The 24,851-nt window shown below is 28.3% G+C and overlaps 1 protein-coding gene across 3 annotated transcripts in view; it reads left to right on the top strand.

Moving 5' to 3' along the window:
* The window catches only part of LOC126742538 (syntaxin-1A), a 101,717-nt gene extending 77,609 nt beyond the window's left edge, over positions 1 to 24,108 (top strand). Inside the window, exons 9-10 of one of the 3 annotated variants that reach the window (XM_050449194.1) lie at positions 7,365 to 7,461; positions 13,683 to 14,824. In XM_050449194.1, coding sequence (XP_050305151.1) covers positions 7,365 to 7,448 — 84 coding nt within the window. In that variant the 3' untranslated portion in view covers positions 7,449 to 7,461; positions 13,683 to 14,824. Of the gene's footprint in view, positions 1 to 487; positions 568 to 7,364; positions 7,462 to 13,682; positions 14,825 to 22,657 lie in introns of those variants that run through there. The other 2 variants (XM_050449196.1, XM_050449193.1) reach the window with 2 other exon arrangements.
* Positions 24,109 to 24,851: the final 743 nt, after the last annotated feature.

Below are 24,851 nucleotides of genomic sequence, written 5' to 3'. Positions count from 1 at the left end.
TCTGAAACCAAGAAAGTTAGAGATTTGAAAATTGGAGCACAGCTTCTTCTCGTAAAATCATTGGACACCTGTTTCAGCGTTTTTTCCAAATAAAAAATTAAAATGTGAAAATTAACCTTGAAAATTCAAGGGAATTTTATTGGGTTCCAAGTGACAAGATGCTCATATCTCTAAAACTTAGAAACTAAGAGATTTGAAGATTGGAGCACAGCTTCTTCCTATAAAATCATTGAATCGTATTTCAGCGTTTTTATCCAAAAAAATTTTGAAATGGAATATGTAGCCTTGGAAATTGAATTAAAAAATTATTAATTTTTTAATTCACTAGAAAATTATGAAAAACATACACATTAAACCCCTAATTCCACTTTTTTTCCGCTCTATATACCTCATAAATCCCATCATTCACCAACTGCACATTAACATCGCATGTTACACCTAATCTACTAGACATATACTGAATACGTTCTTTATGGTGGTTTTATAGAAGAAAATCATGATCTTGGTATGCGTGTCAGTACTCATCGTGATCGCTTCTGCCTCTATTTACGCGAAATTCTTCGGATAGTGAGTATATTATATTGCAACAAAACAACAGTTTTCGATCTTTAGTGTAGCGTTTTATTTATTTATTTATTAAAATCGTTAATTTAAAACAGTTTAATCAGCGATTTTTTCAGACGTTATAATTATTGTTGCTGCTTTGGTAGTGGTTACAGAGCTTTCTGTAGAATAATTATTTAAAATTAATCGTTTCATCGATAATTCTATTGTTTCGTTGATTGGTATTTTGTTATTGCGAATTGTTCATTTATTAGTTAAAACTGGTGCTTTACAGGGTGACTCATGGGTAACATGAATGTCTCATTTATTTTTTGTGTCCAAATATGTACATAAATTTGTTCAATAAATATCCATTTTTGTTTACAGTTTTAACCTAAGTCTATTGTTTTAAGTAGAACACCCATAATAGATTTTTAAGGGGCACATTAGTATTTAAGTTAAGACTCATAACCTCAAAAAAACTACAGTTGTCACTTTTAACTAACCTTAAAATTCACCTGTGCAAAAATGACAATTTTTTTCTTAACGAATTTTATAAAAATGAGCATCCCATTTAATATGAAAAAATTGGGGTAGCTTCCAGTTAAGTTGGTTTATTTTTTACGTAATTTTTAAACGAATATGTTGATTTAAAAGTTCCAACACAAATTGCTTTAAAAGAGAATCAATTTTCACCTTTGAAGCCCCATATCTCATGAACACATTGCTCTGACATGAAAATCAATAAGAGCAATTTAATGCCGAATTTTCTTGGCTACAATTATCATAGGGACACTTTTTTTCATAAATACAACAGATTTTAAGATAATTCGAAAAAACCAAAAAGTGAGAAAGTTGCGTTCATTTCCGGTTAAATCGCTACATATTTGAATTAAAACAATTACTTTTTACTGTTATTTTCTGAAACCTAACCTAGAAATTTTTATTTATTTATCCAATGCACATATTGTTCAATTGATTTGATTGGATACCTGCTTCAGGGTTTTTCAAAAAAGTTACAGGATTTTGAGAAAAAATTGTTCGAGGAAGTTTATTTTTTGAAGATCAAAAAAGTGATCGTAACTTAGAAACTACTCAAAATACATTTTTGAAAATTTTTACGCATATTCCTCAATTAATTTAATTGGACACCTGTTTCGGGGTTTTTTGAAAAAATAATAAAATTTTGAAAAAAAAACAATTTTTGAGGAAGTCGATTTTTTCCACTGGAAAATCGAAAAAGTTAACCTAACTCAAAAACTACTCAGAATAAATTTTTAAAAATTTTTATGCATAATTTTTAATTATTTTAATAATGGAACACATGTTTCAAGGTTTTTTGAAAAAATGAAAGATTTTGAAAAAAAAATGTTTTTTACTCAAATATCTATGAAGAATGTCAAGTATCACTAGATACACATATAAAAGCGCTTCCCCCTCTCCAATTTGATTCAATGTAAAATTTTTAAGGTTGGGCGTGGCTTCCATCTCAAAGCCAACAATCTTTTAATTCTTAATTTTCAAAATGGCGGATTAACGTCGCCATTTTGGATTTTTTTGTTTTTGAGTGTTTGTTTTTTCATAAAATTTGAGAAAATGTCCATAATTCAAAAAATTGACCAAATACAATTTTGAAAATTTGTACATAGATTCTCTGGACAATTTGATTGGACACCTATTTCTGCGTTTTTCAAAATTTGTACAAGAATTTCGGAAAAAAAATATTATTGGAAAAAAAAAACATGTTTTTTCATAAAATTTGAAAATATGTCCATAACTCAAGAAATTGACCAAATACAATTTTGAAAATTTGTACATAGATTCTCTGGACAATTTGGTTGGACACCTATTTCGGCGTTTTTCAAAATTTGTACAAGATTTTTGGAAAAAAAATATTATTGGAAAAAAAAACTTTTTTTTTTCATGAAATTTGAGAAAACGTCCGTAACTCGAAAAATTAGCAAGATACAATTTTAAAAATTTGTACATAGATTCTCTGGACAATTTGATTGGACACCTGTTTCAGCGTTTTTCAAAATTTATACAAGATTTTTGGAAAAAAAATATTATTGGAAAAAAAACATTTTTTTTTCATAAAATTTGAGAATATGTCCATAACTCAAAAAATTGTTCAAATACAATTTTGAAAATTTGTACATAGATTCTCTGGATAATTTGATTGGACACCTATTTCAGCGTTTTTCAAAATTTGTACAAGATTTTAAAAAAAATATATATTATTGGAAAGAAAAACATTTTTTTTTCATAAAATTTGAGAATATGTCCATAACTCAAAAAATTGACCAAATAAAATTTTGAAAATTTGTACATAGATTCTCTGGACAATTTGATTGGACACCTGTTTCAGCGTTTTTCAAAATTTGTACAAGATTTTTGGAAAAAAAATATTATTGGAAAAAAAAACATTTTTTTTTCATAAAATTTGAGAATATGTCCATAACTCAAGAAATTGACCAAATACAATTTTGAAAATTTGTACATAGATTCTCTGGATAATTTGGTTGGATACCTATTTCAGCGTTTTTCAAAATTTGTACAAGATTTAAAAAAAAAAAATTTTATTGGAAAGAAAAACATTTTTTTTTTCATAAAATTTGAGAATATGTCCATAACTCAAAAAATTGACCAAATACAATTTTGAAAATTTGTACATAGATTCTCTGGACAATTTGATTGGACACCTATTTCAGCGTTTTTCAAAATTTGTACAAGAATTTTGGAAAAAAAAAATTGAAAAAAAAACATGTTTTTTCATAAAATTTGAAAATATGTCCATAACTCAAGAAATTGACCAAATACAATTTTGAAAATTTGTACATAGATTCTCTGGACAATTTGATTGGACACCTATTTCAGCGTTTTTCAAAATTTGTACAAGATTTAAAAAAAAAAAAATTTATTGGAAAGAAAAACATTTTTTTTTTTCATAAAATTTGAGAATATGTCCATAACTCAAAAAATTGACCAAATACAATTTTGAAAATTTGTACATAGATTCTCTGGACAATTTGCTTGGATACCTATTTCAGCGTTTTTCAAAATTTGTACAAGAATTTTGGAAAAAAAATATTATTGGAAAAAAAAACTTTTTTTTTTCATAAAATTTGAGAAAATGTCCATAACTCAAGAAATTGACCAAATACAATTTTGAAAATTTGTACATAGATTCTCTGGACAATTTGGTTGGACACCTATTTCAGCGTTTTTCAAAATTTGTACAAGATTTTAAAAAAAAATATATTTTTGGAAAGAAAAACATTTTTTTTCCATAAGATTTGAGAATATGTCCATAACTCAAGAAATTGACCAAATACAATTTTGAAAATTTGTATATAGATTCTCTGGACAATTTGATTGGACACCTATTTCAGCGTTTTTCAAAATTTGTACAAGATTTAAAAAAATATATATATTATTCGAAAGAAAAACTTTTTTTTTTCATAAAATTTGAGAATATGTCCATAACTCAAAAAATTGACCAAATACAATTTTGAAAATTTGTACATAGATTCTCTGGACAATTTGGCTGGACACCTATTTCAGCGTTTTTCAAAATTTGTACAAGAATTTTGGAAAAAAAAATATTATTGGAAAAAAAAACTTTTTTTTTTCATAAAATTTGAGAAAATGTCCATAACTCAAGAAATTGACCAAATACAATTTTGAAAATTTGTACATAGATTCTCTGGACAATTTGGTTGGACACCTATTTCAGCGTTTTTCAAAATTTGTACAAGATTTTTAAAAAAAATATATTTTTGGAAAGAAAAACATTTTTTTTCCATAAGATTTGAGAATATGTCCATAACTCAAGAAATTGACCAAATACAATTTTGAAAATTTGTATATAGATTCTCTGGACAATTTGATTGGACATCTATTTCAGCGTTTTTCAAAATTTGTACAAGATTTAAAAAAAATATATATTATTGGAAAGAAAAACATTTTTTTTCCATAAAATTTGAGAATATGTCCATAACTCAAAAAATTGACCAAATACAATTTTGAAAATTTGTACATAGATTCTCTGGACAATTTGATTGGACACCTATTTCAGCGTTTTTCAAAATTTGTACAAGATTTTTGGAAAAAAAATATTATTGGAAAAAAAAACTTTTTTTTTCATAAAATTTGAGAAAACGTCCGTAACTCGAAAAATTGACCAAATACAATTTTGAAAATTTGTACATAGATTCTCTGGACAATTTGATTCGGCGTTTTTCAAAAATTGTACAAGAATTTTGGAGAAAAAAAATTGAAAAAAAAAACATGTTTTTTTCATAAAATTTGAGAATATGTCCATAACTCAAAAAATTGACCAAATACAATTTTGAAAATTTGTACCTAGATTCTCTGGACAATTTGATTGGACACCTATTTCTGCGTTTTTCAAAATTTGTACAAGATTTTTGGAAAAAAAATATTATTGGAAAAAAAACATTTTTTTTTCATAAAATTTGAGAATATGTCCATAACTCAAAAAATGGACCAAATACATTTTTGAAAATTTGTACATAGATTCTCTGGAGAATTTGATTGGACACCTATTTCTGCGATTTTCAAAATTTGTACAAGAATTTTGGAAAAAAAATATTATTGGAAAAAAAAACTTTTTTTTTTCATAAAATTTGAGAAAATGTCCATAACTCAAGAAATTGACCAAATACAATTTTGAAAATTTGTACATAGATTCTCTGGACAATTTGATTGGACACCTATTTCAGCGTTTTTCAAAATTTGTACAAGATTTTTGGAAAAAAAATATTATTGGAAAAAAAAACTTTTTTTTTCATAAAATTTGAGAAAACGTCCGTAACTCAAAAAATTGACCAAATACAATTTTGAAAATTTGTACATAGATTCTCTGGACAATTTGGTTCGACACCTATTTCAGCGTTTTTCAAAATTTGTACAAGATTTAAAAAAAAAATATATTATTGGAAAGAAAAACATTTTTTTTCCATAAAATTTGAGAATATGTCCATAACTCAAGAAATTAACCAAATACAATTTTGAAAATTTGTATATAGATTCTCTGGACAATTTGATTGGACACCTATTTCAGCGTTTTTCAAAATTTGTACAAGATTTTTGGAAAAAAAATATTATTGGAAAAAAAAACTTTTTTTTTCATAAAATTTGAGAAAACGTCCGTAACTCAAAAAATTGACCAAATACAATTTTGAAAATTTGTACATAGATTCTCTGGACAATTTGGTTCGACACCTATTTCAGCGTTTTTCAAAATTTGTACAAGATTTAAAAAAAAAATATATTATTGGAAAGAAAAACATTTTTTTTCCATAAAATTTGAGAATATGTCCATAACTCAAGAAATTGACCAAATACAATTTTGAAAATTTGTACATAGATTCTCTGGACAATTTGGTTGGACACCTATTTCAGCGTTTTTCAAAATTTGTACAAGATTTAAAAAAAATATATATTTTTGGAAAGAAAAACATTTTTTTTCCATAAAATTTGAGAATATGTCCATAACTCAAGAAATTAACCAAATACAATTTTGAAAATTTGTATATAGATTCTCTGGACAATTTGATTGGACACCTATTTCGGCGTTTTTCAAAATTTGTACAAGATATTTGGAAATAAAAAATTGAAAAAAAAAACATGTTTTTTTTCATAAAATTTGAGAATATGCCCATAACTCAAGAAATTGACCAAATACAATTTTGAAAATGTGTACATAGATTCTCTGGACAATTGGGTTGGACACCTATTTCAGCGTTTTTCAAAATTTGTACAAGAATTTTGGAAAAAAAAAATTGAAAAAAAAACATGTTTTTTTCATAAAATTTGAGAATATCTCCATAACTCAAGAAATTACAAACTACGCATATTCTTTAATTAATTTAATTGGACACCTGTTTCGGGGTTTTTTGAAAAAATTATAAAAAAAAACAATTTTTGAGGAAGTTGATTTTTTCTACTTTGAACACATGATTCAAGCTTTTTTGAAAAAAATGCAAGATTTTGAAAAAAAGCTGTTACACAAATATCAAGTATCATTAGATGTACATATACAAGCGCTTCCCCCTCTCCAATTTGATTCGATGTAAAATTATTAAGCTTGGGCGTGGCTTCCATCTCAAAGCCAACAATCTTTTACTTCTTAATTTTCAAAATGGCGGATTAACGTCGCCATGTTGGATTTTTTTTAAAGGATTTATAGAAAATGTTGAGTTTTTCTATAAAGAATCTTTTTAATAACGACAACCTGATTTGAGGTTATGAGTCAAAAAATTATTCGGAATTTATAAAAATATACTTGTTTAATATAAAGCTCCACCAGAAATAGCAGAACATTCACTTGATCCTTTGAAAAACAAAAAATTATCAATTATTTGCTTGGATCAACAGTGTCAATAATAAACTTCAAAATGGCGAAGGGACGCCGCCATCTTGCAAGAATGATTTGAATGTGACAATTTTCAAAATGGTGAATCAAAAAACCACTGACAATACCAGAACAATCCAATATCAGATCTGAATAACGACGTAATTTTTTCCCCCAAGATGTCGCTTGTCCGCCATTTTATTTAGTATACAGGTAGGGCGTCACCAAAGCACCAGTTTTAAATCCACCACATTTCGCCGTTTCGATGCTTCATAGTCGCCGTTAAATTAAGTAGTTCCAGTTCACTTTTGAATCGAATAAAAATCACAAAAGTGACAATTGGCACAAAAAAATTACAATTTTTTTAAAACAAGAACCACAACAACAAAAAAAAAAGCGAAATTTGCCAAAAATTTAATCAAAAATATTTTCGAAATTCCAGAAGAAAATAATGATCATGATATGTCTGGCCATTTTGGCCATTATTATTACGTGTACCATTGGAGGATATATGGGACTAGTCTAAAAAAATTCAATTGGTAAGTATTAGTCGTTGGGTGTCCTACTATATCAAAGCACTCTCCTAACAGCATAAAATAAAACACAAATTATTCTTTCTATAAAATATCACTACATTCTTATTTCTCAACTGTGTGGACTGGAATACCTTTATGTCAGACCTTCTTACAATTACTGACACTGCCCGGTAGAGCATGTAGAGTGAGTAAGTAGACACTGTAGAGCATGAACACTTTCTTGAATGTTTACTGAATTTACAATTTTACACGATTAGCTTAGTAATATGTTGTTGATCTTTACTATACAGGATGATTCAGAATTTAAAGCATTATTTTACATTGATGAAAATATTCTGAATTTTTGAGATCAAAATTGCCTTTGAGTCTTTTCAAGATCAATGCTAAAAATCTAAATAAGTCTAGAAATGTTCATAACTCTCTGAATTCTTTAAGGACAAACCTGCTGGAAAATTTTTGAATGTGGCTTTCATTGCCAGGAAATTACTGTCTGGCAATTTTTCAAGGATAAACCTGAAATCCTCAAGTTTTGATCTTGCCTGACAATAAATCATGAATTTTCCAAGGTCAAATTGACATTGCTAGAATCGAGAACAAATCAGTATTATGACTCTAGAAACACTCTGAATTTCCAATATTTCCAAGGACAATCTAGTGTTGCCAACTTAGAAATATCCTGATTTTTTTTTTTATGATAAAATGCTATTACAAGCCCAGAATATTTTTAGAAATAAACTAGTATTACAAGCCTGGAAATACTAAATTTATAAATTATCCAAATCGGTATATCTAGCCAGATATCCTGAATTTTTCAAGGATACATAAACCTTTAATAAAAAAATTCAAGGAGAAAAAAGTATGATAAGCTGTACTGATTGTTCCAAGGATGACCAATCTTACAAGCCTAGAAATTCTATGAATTTTATAATATTCCAAGTATAAATCTGAAATTCATGTTGGAAAATATTTTTTATTTTCCAAGGATAAATTGACCTTTTCAGCCTGAATGTATCCTAATTTTTCAAAGATAAATGAGCTTGAAAGTATCCTAAAGTTTTGAATTTTTCAAGGATAACCACTTGGTAGTGGTCTGAAAATAATCGAAAATGAATAAATTTTCTAGGTACAAATTCGCCTTAGTAGCCTAAAAATCCTAAATTTCTGAGTTTTTCAAGTATAAAGAAGCCTGGAATTAGCGTGAATTTATACTTTTTCCAAGTAATTCTAGGCCGAATTTTCCAAGGATAACCAGTACTACAATCGTTCGAATATAATACGTATCGAAAATAACCGGTTTCCCAGGTACAAATCCGTATTAAAGACTACAGAAAATCATAATTTTTTAATGATAAATAATCCTGGACGTGCCATGAATTTATTAATTTTATAAGGAAAATTCAGTATTGTAGCTTGAAAATATATTGAATCTTGTCAATTTTTCAAGGATAGCAAGCTAATAATCATGAAAATACTGAATTATGAATCGGGTTTTCAAAATAATACTGCCTACTTGAAAATATCCTAAATTTTTGAATATTCCAAGGATAACCCAGTATTAAATCAAAAATTCATAAATCTTCCAGGTATTACAAGCCTAAAAAAATTATGAATTTCCAAATTTTCCAATGATAAACAAACCTGGAAATATGCTAAATTTATGAATATCCCACGGATAAACCAGTATTACAAGCCTAAAAAAATCCTGAATTTCTGCATTTTCCATGGACAAAGGAGCCTGGAAATATTCATTTATGGATCTTATTTCCAAAATAATACCGTCGGTCTGAAAATACCCTAAATTACAAAAATTTCCAAGGATAAGCCAGTACTAAAATGCCTGATAATAACCAAAAATTAATAAATTCTCTAGGTACAAATCCATATTACAAGATGAACAAATATGGAAACACTCTAAATTTATAAACTTCCCTAGGCAAACTAGTGTTGCCTTCTGAATTTTTCAAGGATAACCAAGCCTAGAAACACACTTGATTTATGCATTTTCCAAGGACAAACCACTATTACAAGTCTAAAAAACTCCTGAAAATCTATATTTTTCAAGGATAAACAAACTTGAATGGAATTGGTTGGAATCTATATTTGGAATATAGATTCAATATATATACGAATATAGATATAATGGAATTGGTTGGAATCTTGCAATCTATATTTTCCAAGGATAAACAAACCTGAAGAATTTTTGATTTTGTCAAGGATAAACAAGCCTGGAAGTTTCTTAAGAAACCAGTATTATAAGCTTGGAAATAACTGAAATTTAATAAATTTTCCAATTACAAGTTCAAAAATGTGATTTTGAATTTTCCAAGGATAAACCTACAATGCCCAAAAATAACTGAAAATTATTAAATTTTCCAAAATCAAAACCGTATACAATCTGCAAAAAATCATGAGCTTCTACATATTCTAAGGATAAATAGACCTGGAAACCCTCTGAATTAATAAATTTTCTCAAGGACAAGGATTTTCCCAGGATAATCAATCCTGAAAACATCCTTAATTTATACATATTCTAAAGGCAAATCAGGTTGAGAATTCTTGAATTTTTCAAGGATACGAATAGCCCGGAAGTACCTAATTATGGATCTTAGCTCTAAAATTATACTGTCGGCCTAAAAATACCCTAAATTCCCTAATTTTCCAAGGATAAAACAATACTAGTACGCCTGGAAAAAATCATGAATTTCTAAATTTGCCAAAGATAAACAAACATAGAAAAACCCTAAATTTTCCAAAGATAATCAAGCCCGGATATAATCAATTATGGATCTCATTGTTAGAATAATACTGTCGACCTAAAAATACCCTAAATTCCTAAATTTTCCAAGGATAAACCAGTATCAGAATGCCTGGAAGCAACCAATAAATTAAAAATATTTTTAGCGTTAAAAATTCAAGAATTTTAACATTTTCTAAGCATAAACAAACCTGGACACACCTTGGATTTCACAAACATAAACAAGGCTGGAGATACTCAATTATGCATTTTTTAAATAATACTATTGGCCTAAAAATACCTTAAATTTCTACATTTTCCAAGGATAGACCAGTACTACAATACGCCCTAAATTCCTTAATATTTCAAGGATACAGTCGTACTAAAGGGCCTGCAAATATCCTAAAATTCATAAATTTTCCAAGCACAAACCAGTATTACAAGGCCGGAAAAAAATATGAATTTCTGAATTTTTAAGGACATACCAGTATTATCAGCTTTAAAGTATAAATTTTCAAAGGAGAAAAATAATCCTGAAAGTACAATAATTTGTATTTTCCAAGGATACCAATACTACAAGCCTGGAAATATTCTAAATTTGCACATTTTCAGTGGCACACCAGTATTGCACGCATACAAATAAGCTGAATTTTCCAAGTACAAGCTAGTATAATAAGCCGGAAAAAATAATATGAATTTTTGCATTTTCAAGAGCAAACCACTATTGTCAGCTCGAAAACATCGTGAATTTTCCAATATACTGAATTTTGGAATTTTCCAAGGATAAACCATCTCCTAGAAATAACCGAAAATATATACATTTTTATTTGGAATATAGATTCCATGGATATAGATATAATGAAATTGGTTGGAATCTATATTTTCCAAGGATAAACAAACTGGAAAACACCCTGAATTTCTGATTTTGTTAAGGATAAACAAGCCTGGAAGATTGGAAATAACTGAATTTTAATAAATTTTCCAATTACAAGTTTAAAAGTGTGATTTTGAATTTTTCAAGGATAAACCTAAAATGCCTAGAAATAACTGAAAATTATTAAATTTCCCAGAATCAAAACCGTATACAATCCGCAAAAAATCATGAGCCAGCTTCGAAACATTCTAAGGATAAATAAACCTGGAAACCCTCTGGATTCATAAATTTTCTCAAAGACAAATCAATATTACTCGCTTGGAAATAAGTAAAAATTATTAAATTTTCCAAGTATAATCAATCCTGAAAAAATCCTCAATTTATACATATTCTAAAGGCAAATCAGTATTATATGTTGAATAATTTTTAAAATATCTTGAATTTTTTAAGGATAACGAATAGTTCGGAAGTACTGTTATGGATCTACAACTCTAATTATGGATCTCCTGTCGACCTAAAAAATACCCTAATTTCCCAAATTTTCTAAGGATAAAACAACTACTAGTACGCCTGGAAAAAAACATGAATTTCTGAATTTTGAAAGGATAAACCAAGACTAGAATACCTGAAAATAACCAATAAATTAATAAACTTTCCAGGTATAAATCAGTATTACAAAATTCGAAAAAACAAGAATTTTTAAATTTTCTAAGCATAACCCTACATTTTCCAAAGATTAACAAACCTGGATATAACCAATTATGGATCTCATTGTTAGAATAATATTGTCGACCTAAAAATACCCTAAATTCCTAAATTTTTCGAGGATAAACAAGAATTTTTAAATTTTCTAAGCAAAAACCCTACATTTTCCAAAGATTAACAAGCCTGGATATAACCAATTATGGATCTCATTGTTAGAATAATACTGTCGACCTAAAAATACCCTAAATTCCTAAATTTTCCAAGGATAAACCAGTATCAGAATTCCTGGAAGTAACCAATAAATTCATACACCTCCCAGATGTAAATCTATAAAGCTTTAAAAAATCAAGAATTTTCAAATTTTCCAAGCATAAACAAACCTGGACACACCCTGGATTTTACAAACATAAATAAGCCTGGAAATACTCAATTATGAATCTCATTTTTAAAATAATACTATCGACCTAAAAATACATTAAATTTTTACATTTTCCAACGATAAACCAGTACTACAATACGCCCTAAAAGACCTGGGAATATCCTAAAATTCATAAATTTTCCAAGCACAAACCAGTATTACAAGCCGGAAAAAATATGATGAATTTCTGAATTTTTAAGGACATACCAGTATTATCAGCTTTAAAATATGAATTTTCATAAATATTTCTTAAATTTCTTCATTTTCTAAGGATAAATCAGTACTACAATAAGACCTGAATTCCTAAATATTCCAAGGATACAATCGTACTAAGAGGCCTAGAAATATCTAAAAATTCATACATTTTTCAAGCACAAGCCGAAATAAATATTATGAATTTCTGAATTTTCAAGGACATACCAGTATTATTAGCTTTAAAGTATTATAAATTTTCAAAGGAGAAAAATAATCCTGAAAGTACAATAATTTGTATTTTACAAGGATACCAATACTACAAGCCTGGAAATATTCTAAATTTGCACATTTTCAATGGCACACCAGTATTGCAAGCATACAAACAACTTGAATTTTCCAAGTACAAGCTAGTATAATAAGCCGGAAAAAATAACATGAATTTTTGCATTTTCAAGAGCAAACCACTATTGTCAGCTTGAAAACATCGTGAATTTTCCAATATACTAAATTTTGGAATTTTCCAAGGATAAACCAGCGCCTAGAAATAACCGAAAATGAATAAATTTTCCAAGCAAAAAACAGTATACACAACTCGTGAATTCTTCAAGGAGAAAAACAATCCTGAAAATATACTGAATTTTCCAAGGATAAATAATACTGTTTCTGATACTCTTTAGATTTAGTCAAATTGCAAATTCCTTGTCGGAGTAGAATCCAGCAAATTACGTATCACATGGATTTTATCCAAAGGATTTTTCATTGGCCTTGTTACATGAAAAAAAAAAATTGGAATTGCTCTAGATTCTTTAATAATTGAAAAAATGTGAATAAACGAGTTAACGGTTCATGAGTTACACATTTCTTTTAGAACCACCATTAAATTAGTTCAAATGAAACGATTTGCTCAGGAAATTAATTATTTAAACACTTCTAAAGGTGTGAAATTACTCTTTAATTTTTCCTCTATTAAAACCATATCCTGGATTTTAATCTTTTGCGCCAATTTTACTTCTGGATAAGTTTTCCAGTCTGAATATATTTTGAATCTATGGATACTTCAAAGTAAAACGTTTCATATTTTGCTCTGAACTGAATTTTCCCCTAAAACCAATACTGAAAAAGTGCTCTTGAAAATTTTTAACTTCTGTATCTATGTAAGTTAACTGAATAATTTAAGGCTTTGATCCCAAATCTGAACATTCCACAACAGATACAATATTCCTAAATGAATCATCCTGTATGACGATTTTAAACTACTTCACCCCGGTATATTTCTAATGAATCCTTATGTTTTACAGAATATTCTTCTCCAACGGAAATCACAGAAAAACCAAACAATTGGTCGGGTTTTATTTGATATTAGTCTAGGAGTGGTAGCTTCCAAATTGCATTTTCACATAGTTCGGACGTAGTAACAAAAAAAAAATTAGAATTTAAATGATACGCTCTAGCAATAAACAAATTCTGTTAAACCAAATGGTGTGATATTTAAACCATAGAAGAAGCAGAAAAAAAAACTGTTTATTTTTTTTCGGGAGTTTCGTTACAGTATGTGAGGGCTCACTGTTCTGAAGTTCGATTTTAGTTATAGTTAGTAAGTGAGTTTTTACGAATGTTTATTTAGTTTTTAGTGTTTGTACAGATTTAAGACACTTATAAATATCGTTTCGCTGTTTGTGTCTAAACAAATTGTTTATATTTGTATTCATATATTTCCTCGTCTTAAGAGTCTTGTAATTAAAATTTGTAAAAAATCAGTTTAACAAGTAGGTTTTGTCTGGGGCATTCGAGTAGATTTTTGTTTTTAATTTAAAACACGATATATTTAAAAACAAAAGTGCACAATCAGTAGCTTTTTGAGGCCTAAATTTGAAATTTTTACCAATGGTACCTGTAACACGTAGAGGAGGTTTAGGAGATTTTAGTGAGTACTGTAGCCGAAAAGTCTTTAAATAAAATTGTGTAAATTCAAATAGATTTTCGAAGAAAATGCTCCTAAACGGGCTTCACGAGTTGCCCTATTGGTGCAAAATCCTTAATGCTTTAGTCTCGAAGCAAAAAATCATGATTTAGTGAAGAAAAATATGAAATTTGGCAAACCTGTAAGAAACACTTGTGTTATTACGTCAGTCGGTGTTGCCAACTGCTGTACGTACGAATTTTTTTGTTAAAGTAAAGGATTTTTTACTATTAGAGAAGGTTGCCAAATAGTACATTTATATTTAGTGTTGCTTGCTTGGGACAAGCTGTATAGTGGAAGGAGTCAAAGAATATGCATATATTACACTTTTTTAATTTTTTTTTAGGGAAAAATATTTTACGGTCTCTTTGATATATCGCTTAATTAAGAAAGTAAAAATTATTTTAGGAACTGTTAATTAAGATCCAAAAAAAAAATTGAAATTTTCAAAATTAGTTTAATTTTTGGACTAAATTTAAAGCGAAAATATGTTTTAAAAAGACTGGTTCTTTCAAATTTTATATAAATTGAAGATTCTCTTTTTTCGTATTTTGATTTTTTTCCAATTTCAATAAAAGAAGTGCAATTTTCAAAATTTCTTGCTTCCAGAAAAGATGTATTTCAAAAATGCAGATTTTTCAACATTTTTATTTTTTCATTGAATTTTAACACAGTTTCTCATCTATCTGGACTTTTTTTTTAAAATCAAAAAATCAGTATTGCCAACAATTTTTTGACTGTAATAAATTGACAAAAGGACACCACCGTAAATTTGACAAAAAAAATTTATGCAAATTTATTACTTTTTTTTTGGACCTTGTAGAATAGTTAGTGGTCCCTAAACTGTGGTATCACCATTAAAATCTGCGTAAAAAATGAGTGCCATGTCGATGGATCTATCTGAATTTTCAAAAATCCTTGTTTCACCTTTAAAGATTTATAGATACCAGTGGTACCCGAATCCTGAAATCATCATTGAATGAGAGGGTATCATGTCGATGGGCTTATATTAATTTTTAAGAAAAATTCCTTGATCTTAGGAGAATAGTTCGTGAAACTTGAATTTCGAAATTTACCTTGTCAATGGGCTTATTTGAATTTTTACGATTTTTTTTTAATTCGAAAATTTCGACATTTTTAATGGAATTTTTCGGAAAAAAATCGGATGCTCACCAATTTTTTCCTGGGAAATTCAATGTTGATATCAAACCACTAGCACCATCAACCGTGTGTCAATCATCTATATTATCAACAATATTAATCATAATAATGATTATGATAGTAATAATAGTAATAATAAATGCATTTCAAAAAAACAAATTTTTAATTTTTTATAATTTTTTCATTTATTTCATACAAATTAAATACAATTTCTCATTTCTCTGGATTTTTTTTAATTCTAGATATTTTCAAAAAATGCTAAAAATCCAAAAAAGTGTCACATTTTCGATCTTTTTGGCTATGGAACCTTCAAGAAAAAAAAATATTAATAATAATAATAATAATAACAATAATAAAAATAATCAGAGTATCAAAAAGACAGATTTAAAAAAAAAAAAATTATTGTTATTTTTCATTCAAATTAAACACAATTTCTGACTCTCTGCTTTTTTTTCTAATTTTCATAAAAAAAAACATACAGTCAACAAAAGTACTAATAAATGTATTTCAAAAAGACAAATTTTTAATTTTTTATAATTTTTTCATTTATTTCATATAAATTAAATACAATTTCTCATTTCTCTGTTTTCTTTTGGATTTTCCAGATTTTTTGGCACATCTACAGTGTACCTATTGCCCATTTTCTGCTGTATTTCAGTCCTAATACTGGTAAGGTCCTTTTCGTTACCACAATTGACTATAATTCGACCGTTCTTGGTGGCTTTTCTTAATGACAATCCCGCCCCTATATCCGTTGGGTTCCCCTTGCCTCTAATGTCCTCCTTCACTTGATTTACGTTTTTTTCTGCCTTTTTTTGTTTTACAACCAAAACCTTGCTGTTATTTAAGGCACTGGCATACGATGTACCTGGCTTCCCATTAGTTAAAACAGGTGTTGGTACTTTGATCCCCATTAATGATGCAATTTCATCCTTAAGGCTCTTATTTTCCACTAGTAACATGTCTACTTTTTCGGTAAGCTCATTGGTCTTTGCCACCAAAAACTGCAAGGTATTGCTGATTTCACTGGCAAAATCCTGATCCAGAATATCGTCAACACGGCTTCTTTTTCTTGTACGCTCACTTTGGCTACTTCCCTCACTTGACCCTACTTCACATACTTCACATTTCCAAGTGGATGGTAGTAGTTATAATAATCAGTGTATCTCAATTTTTGACTTTGTGTTTTTTTTCTAATTTTCATAAAAAAACCATACAGTCAACAAATGTAATAATAAATGTATTTCAAAAAGACAAATTTTTATTTTTTTTTAACTTATTTCATATAAATTCAATACAACTTCTCATTTCTTTGGATTTTTTTTGAATTAGGAGATTTGAAAAAAATACTAAAAAATTTAAAAAAGTATCATTTCAATCTTTGTGGGCTATAGAACAAAAAAAAATAATTAGTGTATCTCAAAGACAGATTTTTTAAAAAATTAAATTTTTTCATTGAAATTCAAGTTCTCAAGTCAAGTCTCACAATTTCTCAGTTCACTGTTTTCTTTCTACTTTCAACAAAAATGTATTTCAAAAAGACAGATTTTTAATTTTTTTTCAATTTTTCTCATACAAACTCAATACAATGTCTCATTCCTCTGGATTTTTTTTTTAAATTCCAGAGATTTTCAAAAAATGCTAAAAATCCAAAAAAGTGCGACATTTTCGATCTTTTTGGTTAGAGAACCTTCCGGAATAAAAAATCGTAATTACAATAATAATAATAATTAGTGTATTTTAAAAAGACAGATTTTTTAAAAAATTTCCATTGTTTTATTTTTCTATTGAAATTAAATCCAATTTTTGACTGCTTTCTAATTTCAATTTAAAAAAAAAACAGTCAACAAAAATAACAATTAATGTATTTCAAAATAACACATTTTTAGTATTTTTTGTTATTTCATTCAAATGCATTAAAACTTCTCATTTCTCTAGATTTTTTTAAAATTAAAAATTAAAAAAAAAATGCTAAAAAATTCGATCTTTTTGGGCTATAGAACCTTTAACAAAAAAAATTGTTAGAATAATCAGTGTATATCAAAAAGATAGATTTTTTGAAGAATTACATTTTTTCCAATTTTTTCATAGAAATTAAACACACTTTTTCACTCCTCTGTTTTCTTTCTAATTTTAACAAAAATTTATTTCAAAAAGACAGATTTTTAATTTTTTTAAATTTTTTTTCATATAAACTCAATAGAACGTCTTATTTCTCTGGATTTTTTTTTAAATTCCAGAGATTTTCAAAAAATGCTGAAAATCCAAAAAAGTCCGACATTTTCGATCTTTTTGACTATAGTACCTTCAAGAAAAAAAAAACGTAATAATAATAATAATAATCAGTGTAATTCAAAAAGACAGATTCTTTTAAAATTAAAAACAATTTCTAATTCTTTTGTTTTTTTTTCAATTCCAATAATAGAAGCTAAGAACCTCAAAACAGTGCAATTTTTGCCTAATGCTGTATCAAGGATCTTAAGAGACTTACTAATGGTATTTTTATACTCTCCAGCATACAAGTACAGTGCCGGCCAAAAGTAGAGAAACTTTTAATTTATTTTCTAATTTAATAATCTATTAAAAATTTTTGTGATACTATGTATTAAAAATGTTTATCTTAGTCTAAGCCATAAATTCATACCAAAACAGTTTGAATATTTATCACAGGAATGTAAATAGTAAACAATGTTTTTTTTACTTGAGGACATAAATAGAGAAACTTTTTGTATTAAATATTTTAAATTAAATAGGTCTCGTTTGAAGCAGTTCGTTTTCGATTGTGAAGAAGCCTATTTAGTATTAAAATGCCTCGAGGTATAAATTTATCTGAACAAATAAAAACATTTATAATTGAGAAACACAATGCGGGAGTGAAACAAGTAACAATCGCTAGAGAACTTGATCTTCATAAAAGTGTCATTTGTAAACAAATCAAATTGTGGCAAACTAGAGGCACTACTGCCAGCATCTCTAAGCCAGGTAGACCCAAAAAAACAACATCTGCAACTGACAAGCTAATTAGACGATGTTGTATAAGAAATCCATTTTTCTCCGCCGAAGATATAAAAAAGGCATATCCCAGCATTTCCCTTTCAGTTCGATCTATTCGAAGACGTTTATGTGACGCCAACTTAAAAGCCAGGAGACCGGTAAAAAAACCTTTCATTTCAACGAAAAATAGACAAATTCGTTTAAGATTTGCAAAAGAACACTTACATTGGGCCTATAATCAATGGAAAAACGTTTTATGGTCAGATGAAAGTAAGTTCAATTTATTTGGGTCAGATGGTACGAGATGGGTTAGACGTCTCGAGAATGAAAAATTCAACCTAAAGTACACTGTTCCCACAATCAAACATGGAGGCGGTAATGTGTTTTCCGGGCATGGCGTTGGTCCACTGGTGAGAATAGATGGGATCATGAATAGCCAATATTATCTAAACATCTTAGGGAATAATATGCTTTCCTACGCCGAGGATAATTTGCCGTTAATTTAAAAATTCCAGCATGATAACGACCCCAAGCACACTTTTAAAATTGTTAAAAATTTCCTAACCTCTCAACAAATTCATGTTCTGAAGTGGCAAGCTCACAGTCCAGATTTAGATCCCATCGAGAACGTGTGGAAGCACCTAGACAAAAAAGTTCGACAAAAAAATCCGAATAAGTTCCGAAATAAAGACGAATTATTCCAAGTCCTAAAAGAAGCATGGAGTGAAATTTCCGGAGATATTATACACAATCTTCTTGAATCTATGCCAAGACGGTGAAGTGAAGTTGTGAAGAATAACGGTTATGCCACAAAGTATTAGTGTGCTTTTATCTACATTTTGTATTATAACATAATTATGTCATAAAAATAAAAAGTTTCTCCATTTTTGTCCTTAGAGAAAATAAATTTTGTTTGCATATTTTGTAATAAATTATTGGTTTTTAATTTTTGTCAATTTTTGGTTTTCAAAACATTATTTACAATTACTTCGAATTAGTTTTAATAAGAAAAAAATAAAAATATTAAAAGTTTCTCCACTTTTGGCCGGCACTGTATTTCCTTAATTTTCCAGCTAAAAAAAAAACAAAGTGGCAATTTCCTCAATTTAACTGTTAAGAAAAAATACAAAAATAAAAATTTTCTGATTTTTCTCATTTTGTATACACTCCAATATGCAATATATCCCAAGCATGCGGGGTTTTTTTCATTTAGTACTTACGAGTTAAAATTCATCAAAACTTCTCGTTTTCCTCAAAAATTCGAATTTTCCTGTTACAAATCAAAAAATAAATAAATTTTTGCTTCGAAGACTAACAAAATAAAAAAAAATAACAAGAGAAAGTGCCGCATTTACTAAAATTAACCCAAAAAAAAAATCCAAATTGGTGTCTTCCTCCAGAAAAAGTCCAAATGTAAAAAAAAACGCAGATTTTCCTTTTGAAACTGTCGTATTAGGCTTTCGAGGATCTCTAAGATAACAACAAGTCTTTCTTAATTAATTATTAAAGTCTGCAAAAAACACCTTAGCCTAGTTAGATTTTCAATTTTGCACTATAGAGTTGTCAAGAGCATTACTTACTTAGCAGTGTATATTTTAAACGGGAAAGATTTACTGTAAAATATCACGAGAAACGAAAGACGATAAATATACAGGGCGGCCAGAAGAAACAATTTTCTATACCAGCCCTATGTATTTTACGCTCGATATATTTTCCTCTTAAGTCGATCCCGAATAATTCCACTTGGTTTGGTCAAATTTGTTCGATTTACCACATAATAAGATCCGATCGAATTTAATTTCAATACAACGAAAAGTCGTTTTTAGGGTACAGAAATGTCGATTTTAAACGGTGTAACGTTTTTTATAAATCAAAAGGACCAAAATTATTCAAATTAGCGTTTGCGCAAGTGCAGATCACCGTTCAGTCCTTGATCCGACTTATTTATTCAAAGGCGAGGAGTGAGAGCGTTCAGTCCTCCGTTCGGTCTGTTTTTGAAGTGTACTTCTGAATGGGTCGGATGTAGAACTGAACGGCTCTACCTTTTGTCATTAGGAATTCATGCATTTTGTCTTGGAAAAAAATTCGAAAATCTACGAACTTGGCTTAAAATAGAGAAAGCGGATATAAATAAGTTGAGTTGTAAAAAAAAAACTCTATGCTTCAGTAACTAGCAATTGATTGTAAAAGGAAAATTTAATTCTCCCAGGCAGTTAATGATTTTGAGGAAGATGTGAGGACTTTAATAAAGCAACTGTTTGTAAAAGAAAAAATCAATAACTTCTTCCAGGCAGTTGACGTCATTAAAGAAGAAGAAGAACTCCAAGTTAACTCAACTGCCTGCAAGTAGGCTTAGAAAAAAACAAATGACAGTCCAATAAAATTTTTTCAAGCCTAGTCACGTCACGCTAGATTAAAATTTAAATATTTTGAGACAAACATGGTGTGAACCGTTCAATCCTCCATCCGACCTCCGAATGGAATCTAAATTCTTAGAAAATAAAAAATCTGTGAATTTGGTTTAAAATAGAGAGAGAGCGGCTATGGAGGAGTTGAGCTGTAGAAAATGAAGGACAACTTTGTGTCAAAGTGACTCGAGAGCCTGTAAAAGAAAAAATCAATAATTTCTTCCAGGCAGTTGATGATGTTAAGAAAGAAGTCAGAGTTTTAGCAAAGCAACTGCCTGTAAAGAAAAAATCAAGAACTTCTTCTAGGCAGTTGATGTTATTAAAGAAGAAGAACTCCAAGTTTATTCAACTGCCTGTAAGTAGGCTTAGAAAAAAACAAAAGACTGTCCAATAAATTTTTCAAAGTCTAGTGTCCTGTTTTAACATAGTCACCGCACGCTAGATTAAAATTTACATTTTGAGATGGCCAGGTATGAACCGTTCAGTCCTCCATCCGACCTTTGGGTGGGCTCTAAAGTCTTAGAAAATCAAAAATCTGCGAATTTGGTTTAAAAGAGAGAGAAAGCGAATATGGAGGAATTAGGAGAGAATAAAGAGCCTGTACAAGAAGAATTCAATCACTTCTTCCAAGTAGTTGATAATATTAAAGAAGAAGAAATTCGGGTTAACTTAACTGCCTGTAAAAAGGCTTAGAAAAAAATGACTGTCCAAGAAATTGTACAGCTATGTGTGCACCGTTTAGTCCTCCATCGGACCCCTCCCAATGATTAAATCTGCAGTTGCTACTCGCTTTCAAAAAACCAAAGAAATGACTGAAAACTTCAGTCCGTTCAGTTCTTCCTCCGCCTGTTTGCTATAAATGACCAACCAGAAAGCTTAAACAGTCTGACTCAATAGAACGACCTGGTCGGACGGGGGACTGAACGGAACATCGCGATCTCTGATTGGTCAGAATGTCTTTGACCGTCGTTTGGTTTATAAAAACGTTCCATTGTACTCTCTCGGGGCTTAAGTTGAAACAAAACAAAGCGACCATATTTTAATTAAAAATATTTTGGGACAAATTTAACAAGTGGAATTTTAGATTAAATTAAAAAAAAATAAATAAATCAACATGAGTGTCAATTGGTCAACTAATTTTTGTAAAAAAAACTAAAACTCGCCCTCCGGAACGATTTCCGGGACAGGGGCGAGGGTAAGTGAGATTTAATCGTAGCCTCTTTTAATAAGAAATAAATTCCTAATTTAAGGTAAAATTATTTAGAAATAATTTAAATTTAAATTTAAAAAAAAACAAAAGTGTTTAGAATAGCATATTGGGCAATATAAACATAAGTAATTATGTGGTGTTCTGAACTTAGCACGTAAGGGTCAAAAAGGGTCGCGATCAGTCGGTTTCACCACCCCCCTTGGAGGTGAAAACGACCGGTTACGATCCTTGGTTAAGTTAAAATATCATTGTCATATAGTCTTAGAATATGAACATTTGTATCACTTGTACAAACGATAGAAGAATATAATATATTTTAGTATGTATGCTCCTCTTATTGGGTGTGTAACTACAGTTAATGGCATAATTATACTTTATTATTTATTTAATAGAACAGTTTTAATTTTTTTTTCAAAATTGACGTCATAATTCAAGGAAATTCATTCTTTAAATATACTGAACCGTAATTTTATTTACTTCTTATAGGGAGTTGATTATCAATATAATTCACTGAAATTTAATAGCAAAAACCTTTTTTAGGAAATACTTATATACGAGAAGCCAAGTGACTTCTTTTGTCCAGTTTTCCTAAAGTTTCCATGTGTTAAGGCTTGGAAAGACTTAAATAAATTCTATGGATAAATGGAAATCTACAATAACCGTGAAAAAATATCACAAGGGGTGAAAATTGTGGAAAAGGGGTGAGAATTTTAGGTAAACTTTTCAATTTGATTTGTTTTAGAGGAAATATCCAGGATTTGCTTGTTGATAATAAATTTCATAAATATTTTCTGGAAAAATTATTTTTCCTTAATCACTTTTACTAAAAATGCTGGCTGGATGATGAAATTTGCCATAAACTGTAAATTACCAAAAATCATAATTTGTCATTTGATCAAAAAATCACTTTTATAAGGAAATTTAGTGATTGTTTCTTTGACGTTTAAGTGTAGATTGATTTTTACATGGTGTGTCATTTTTTTCTCATATTCTGGATACACGAACCTTGTTACTCAAATTAGGTTAATAATTGGTAAATTTAATTGATTTTTAATATGTTTATAAAATTCGAATTTTTCTGTAAAAGTGTGAGTTTTTCACTCAATTTATCCAAAATTTCTAATTATTTTTTAATCTCTTTGCAAAATGATTTTTTCCATGCAAATTAGGTTGCTAATTGATAAATTAGGAAGAAACTGGATTAGCAGAAACTGGATTACAAATCTGAAAAAATCACTGTTACGAGAGGATTGAATAATTGATTAATTTAGAATTTTTAGTATTTTATTTTATTTGAATCTTCCTAGAAAAAAATGGTTTTTCTTAATCAATTTAGGTTAATATCATTAATTTTTAGTGTGTTTTTGAAATTTTATTTTTTTTGTAAATATGGAGTTTCTCTCTCAAATTAGGGTCTTACAAGAAAGTCCTACAACTGGTAAAAGAATCACTTTTATTAGGAAATTGAGTGAGTGATTAATACAAGGTTTTTAAGTAATTCTATAAATTTTAATTATTTTTTAATTCCTTTTGCAAAAATTGATTTTTTTCACCCAAATTAGGTTGCTAATTGATAAATTAGGACTGTGTAAAAAATCCAGAAACTGGATTACAAATCTGAAAAAATCACTGTTAAGGGGGGATTGAATAATTGATTAATCCAGGATTTTTAGTATTTTATTTTCTTTCAATCTTTCTAGAAAAAAAATGGTTCTTCTTAATCAATTAAGGTTAATTTCATTGTTTTTTTAGTGTGTTTTTGAATTTTAATTTTATTGTAAATATGGGCTTTCTCACTTAAATTAGGCTAATAAATTGGGTCTTAGAAAAAAGTCCACTTTTATTAGGCGATTGAGTGATTGATTAATACAAGGCTCTTAGTAATTATATAAATTTTAATTATGTTTTAATCCTTTTGTAAAAATCGATTTTTTACTCATGTTAGGATACAGAAAAAGTCCAAGGATTTGCTGATGATGAAAAAATCAATGATATTAGAATATTGAGTCATTCATTAATTCAGGATTTTTTATAGTTTAATGATCCTTAATCAATGTAATTAATGAACATATAAAATATCAAATTAATTAATGAAATTAGGCTAGTGTGGTTGATTTTTAATATGTTTTAATTTTTTTGTAACGTCAGAGGTTTTTACTCAAATTAGGGTATTACCAAAAAAATTCAAAAATTGGATTAAAAATTATAAAAAAAATCACTTTTATCATGATATTGAGTGATTAATTCAAGATTCTTAGTGATTACATAAAGTTCAATTACTTTTTAATCCTTTTACAAAAAGTTTCACTTACATTGGTTAATATTTGGTGATTTATAAAAAAAGTCCAGGAACTCAAGTACAATAAGTGATAAAAGCCTTTTAAGTGATAAAAAGAAGTTTTATCAAAAGGTTAAGTGATTAATTGATCCAACATTATTAGTATTGATATAAAATTTTAATATGTTTTAAATCCAATCACTTCTACGGGAGAATTGAGTGATTTTTAGTATTTTAATGATTTTTAATTTTCTTTCAATCTCCTTGGATAAAAATTGGGTTTTCTTACTCAAATAAGGTTAAGTGATTGATTTTTAGTCTGTAGTTTATAAAATCCAGTTTTTTTTTGTAAAAATTGATTTTTTCTTTCAAATTGGGTTGATAATAAGAAACACAAAAAAAATTAAAAATTTCAGGTAAAAAAGTATTTTTTTTAAATATAAGCAAATATTACTT

The sequence above is a fragment of the Anthonomus grandis genome, chromosome 11 (genome assembly GCF_022605725.1).
Source record: "Anthonomus grandis grandis chromosome 11, icAntGran1.3, whole genome shotgun sequence".
Classification (NCBI taxonomy): Eukaryota; Metazoa; Arthropoda; class Insecta; order Coleoptera; family Curculionidae; genus Anthonomus; species Anthonomus grandis.
The sequence above is the reverse complement of the archived record's forward strand: the minus strand, read 5'-3'. Positions and strand labels throughout refer to the sequence as shown.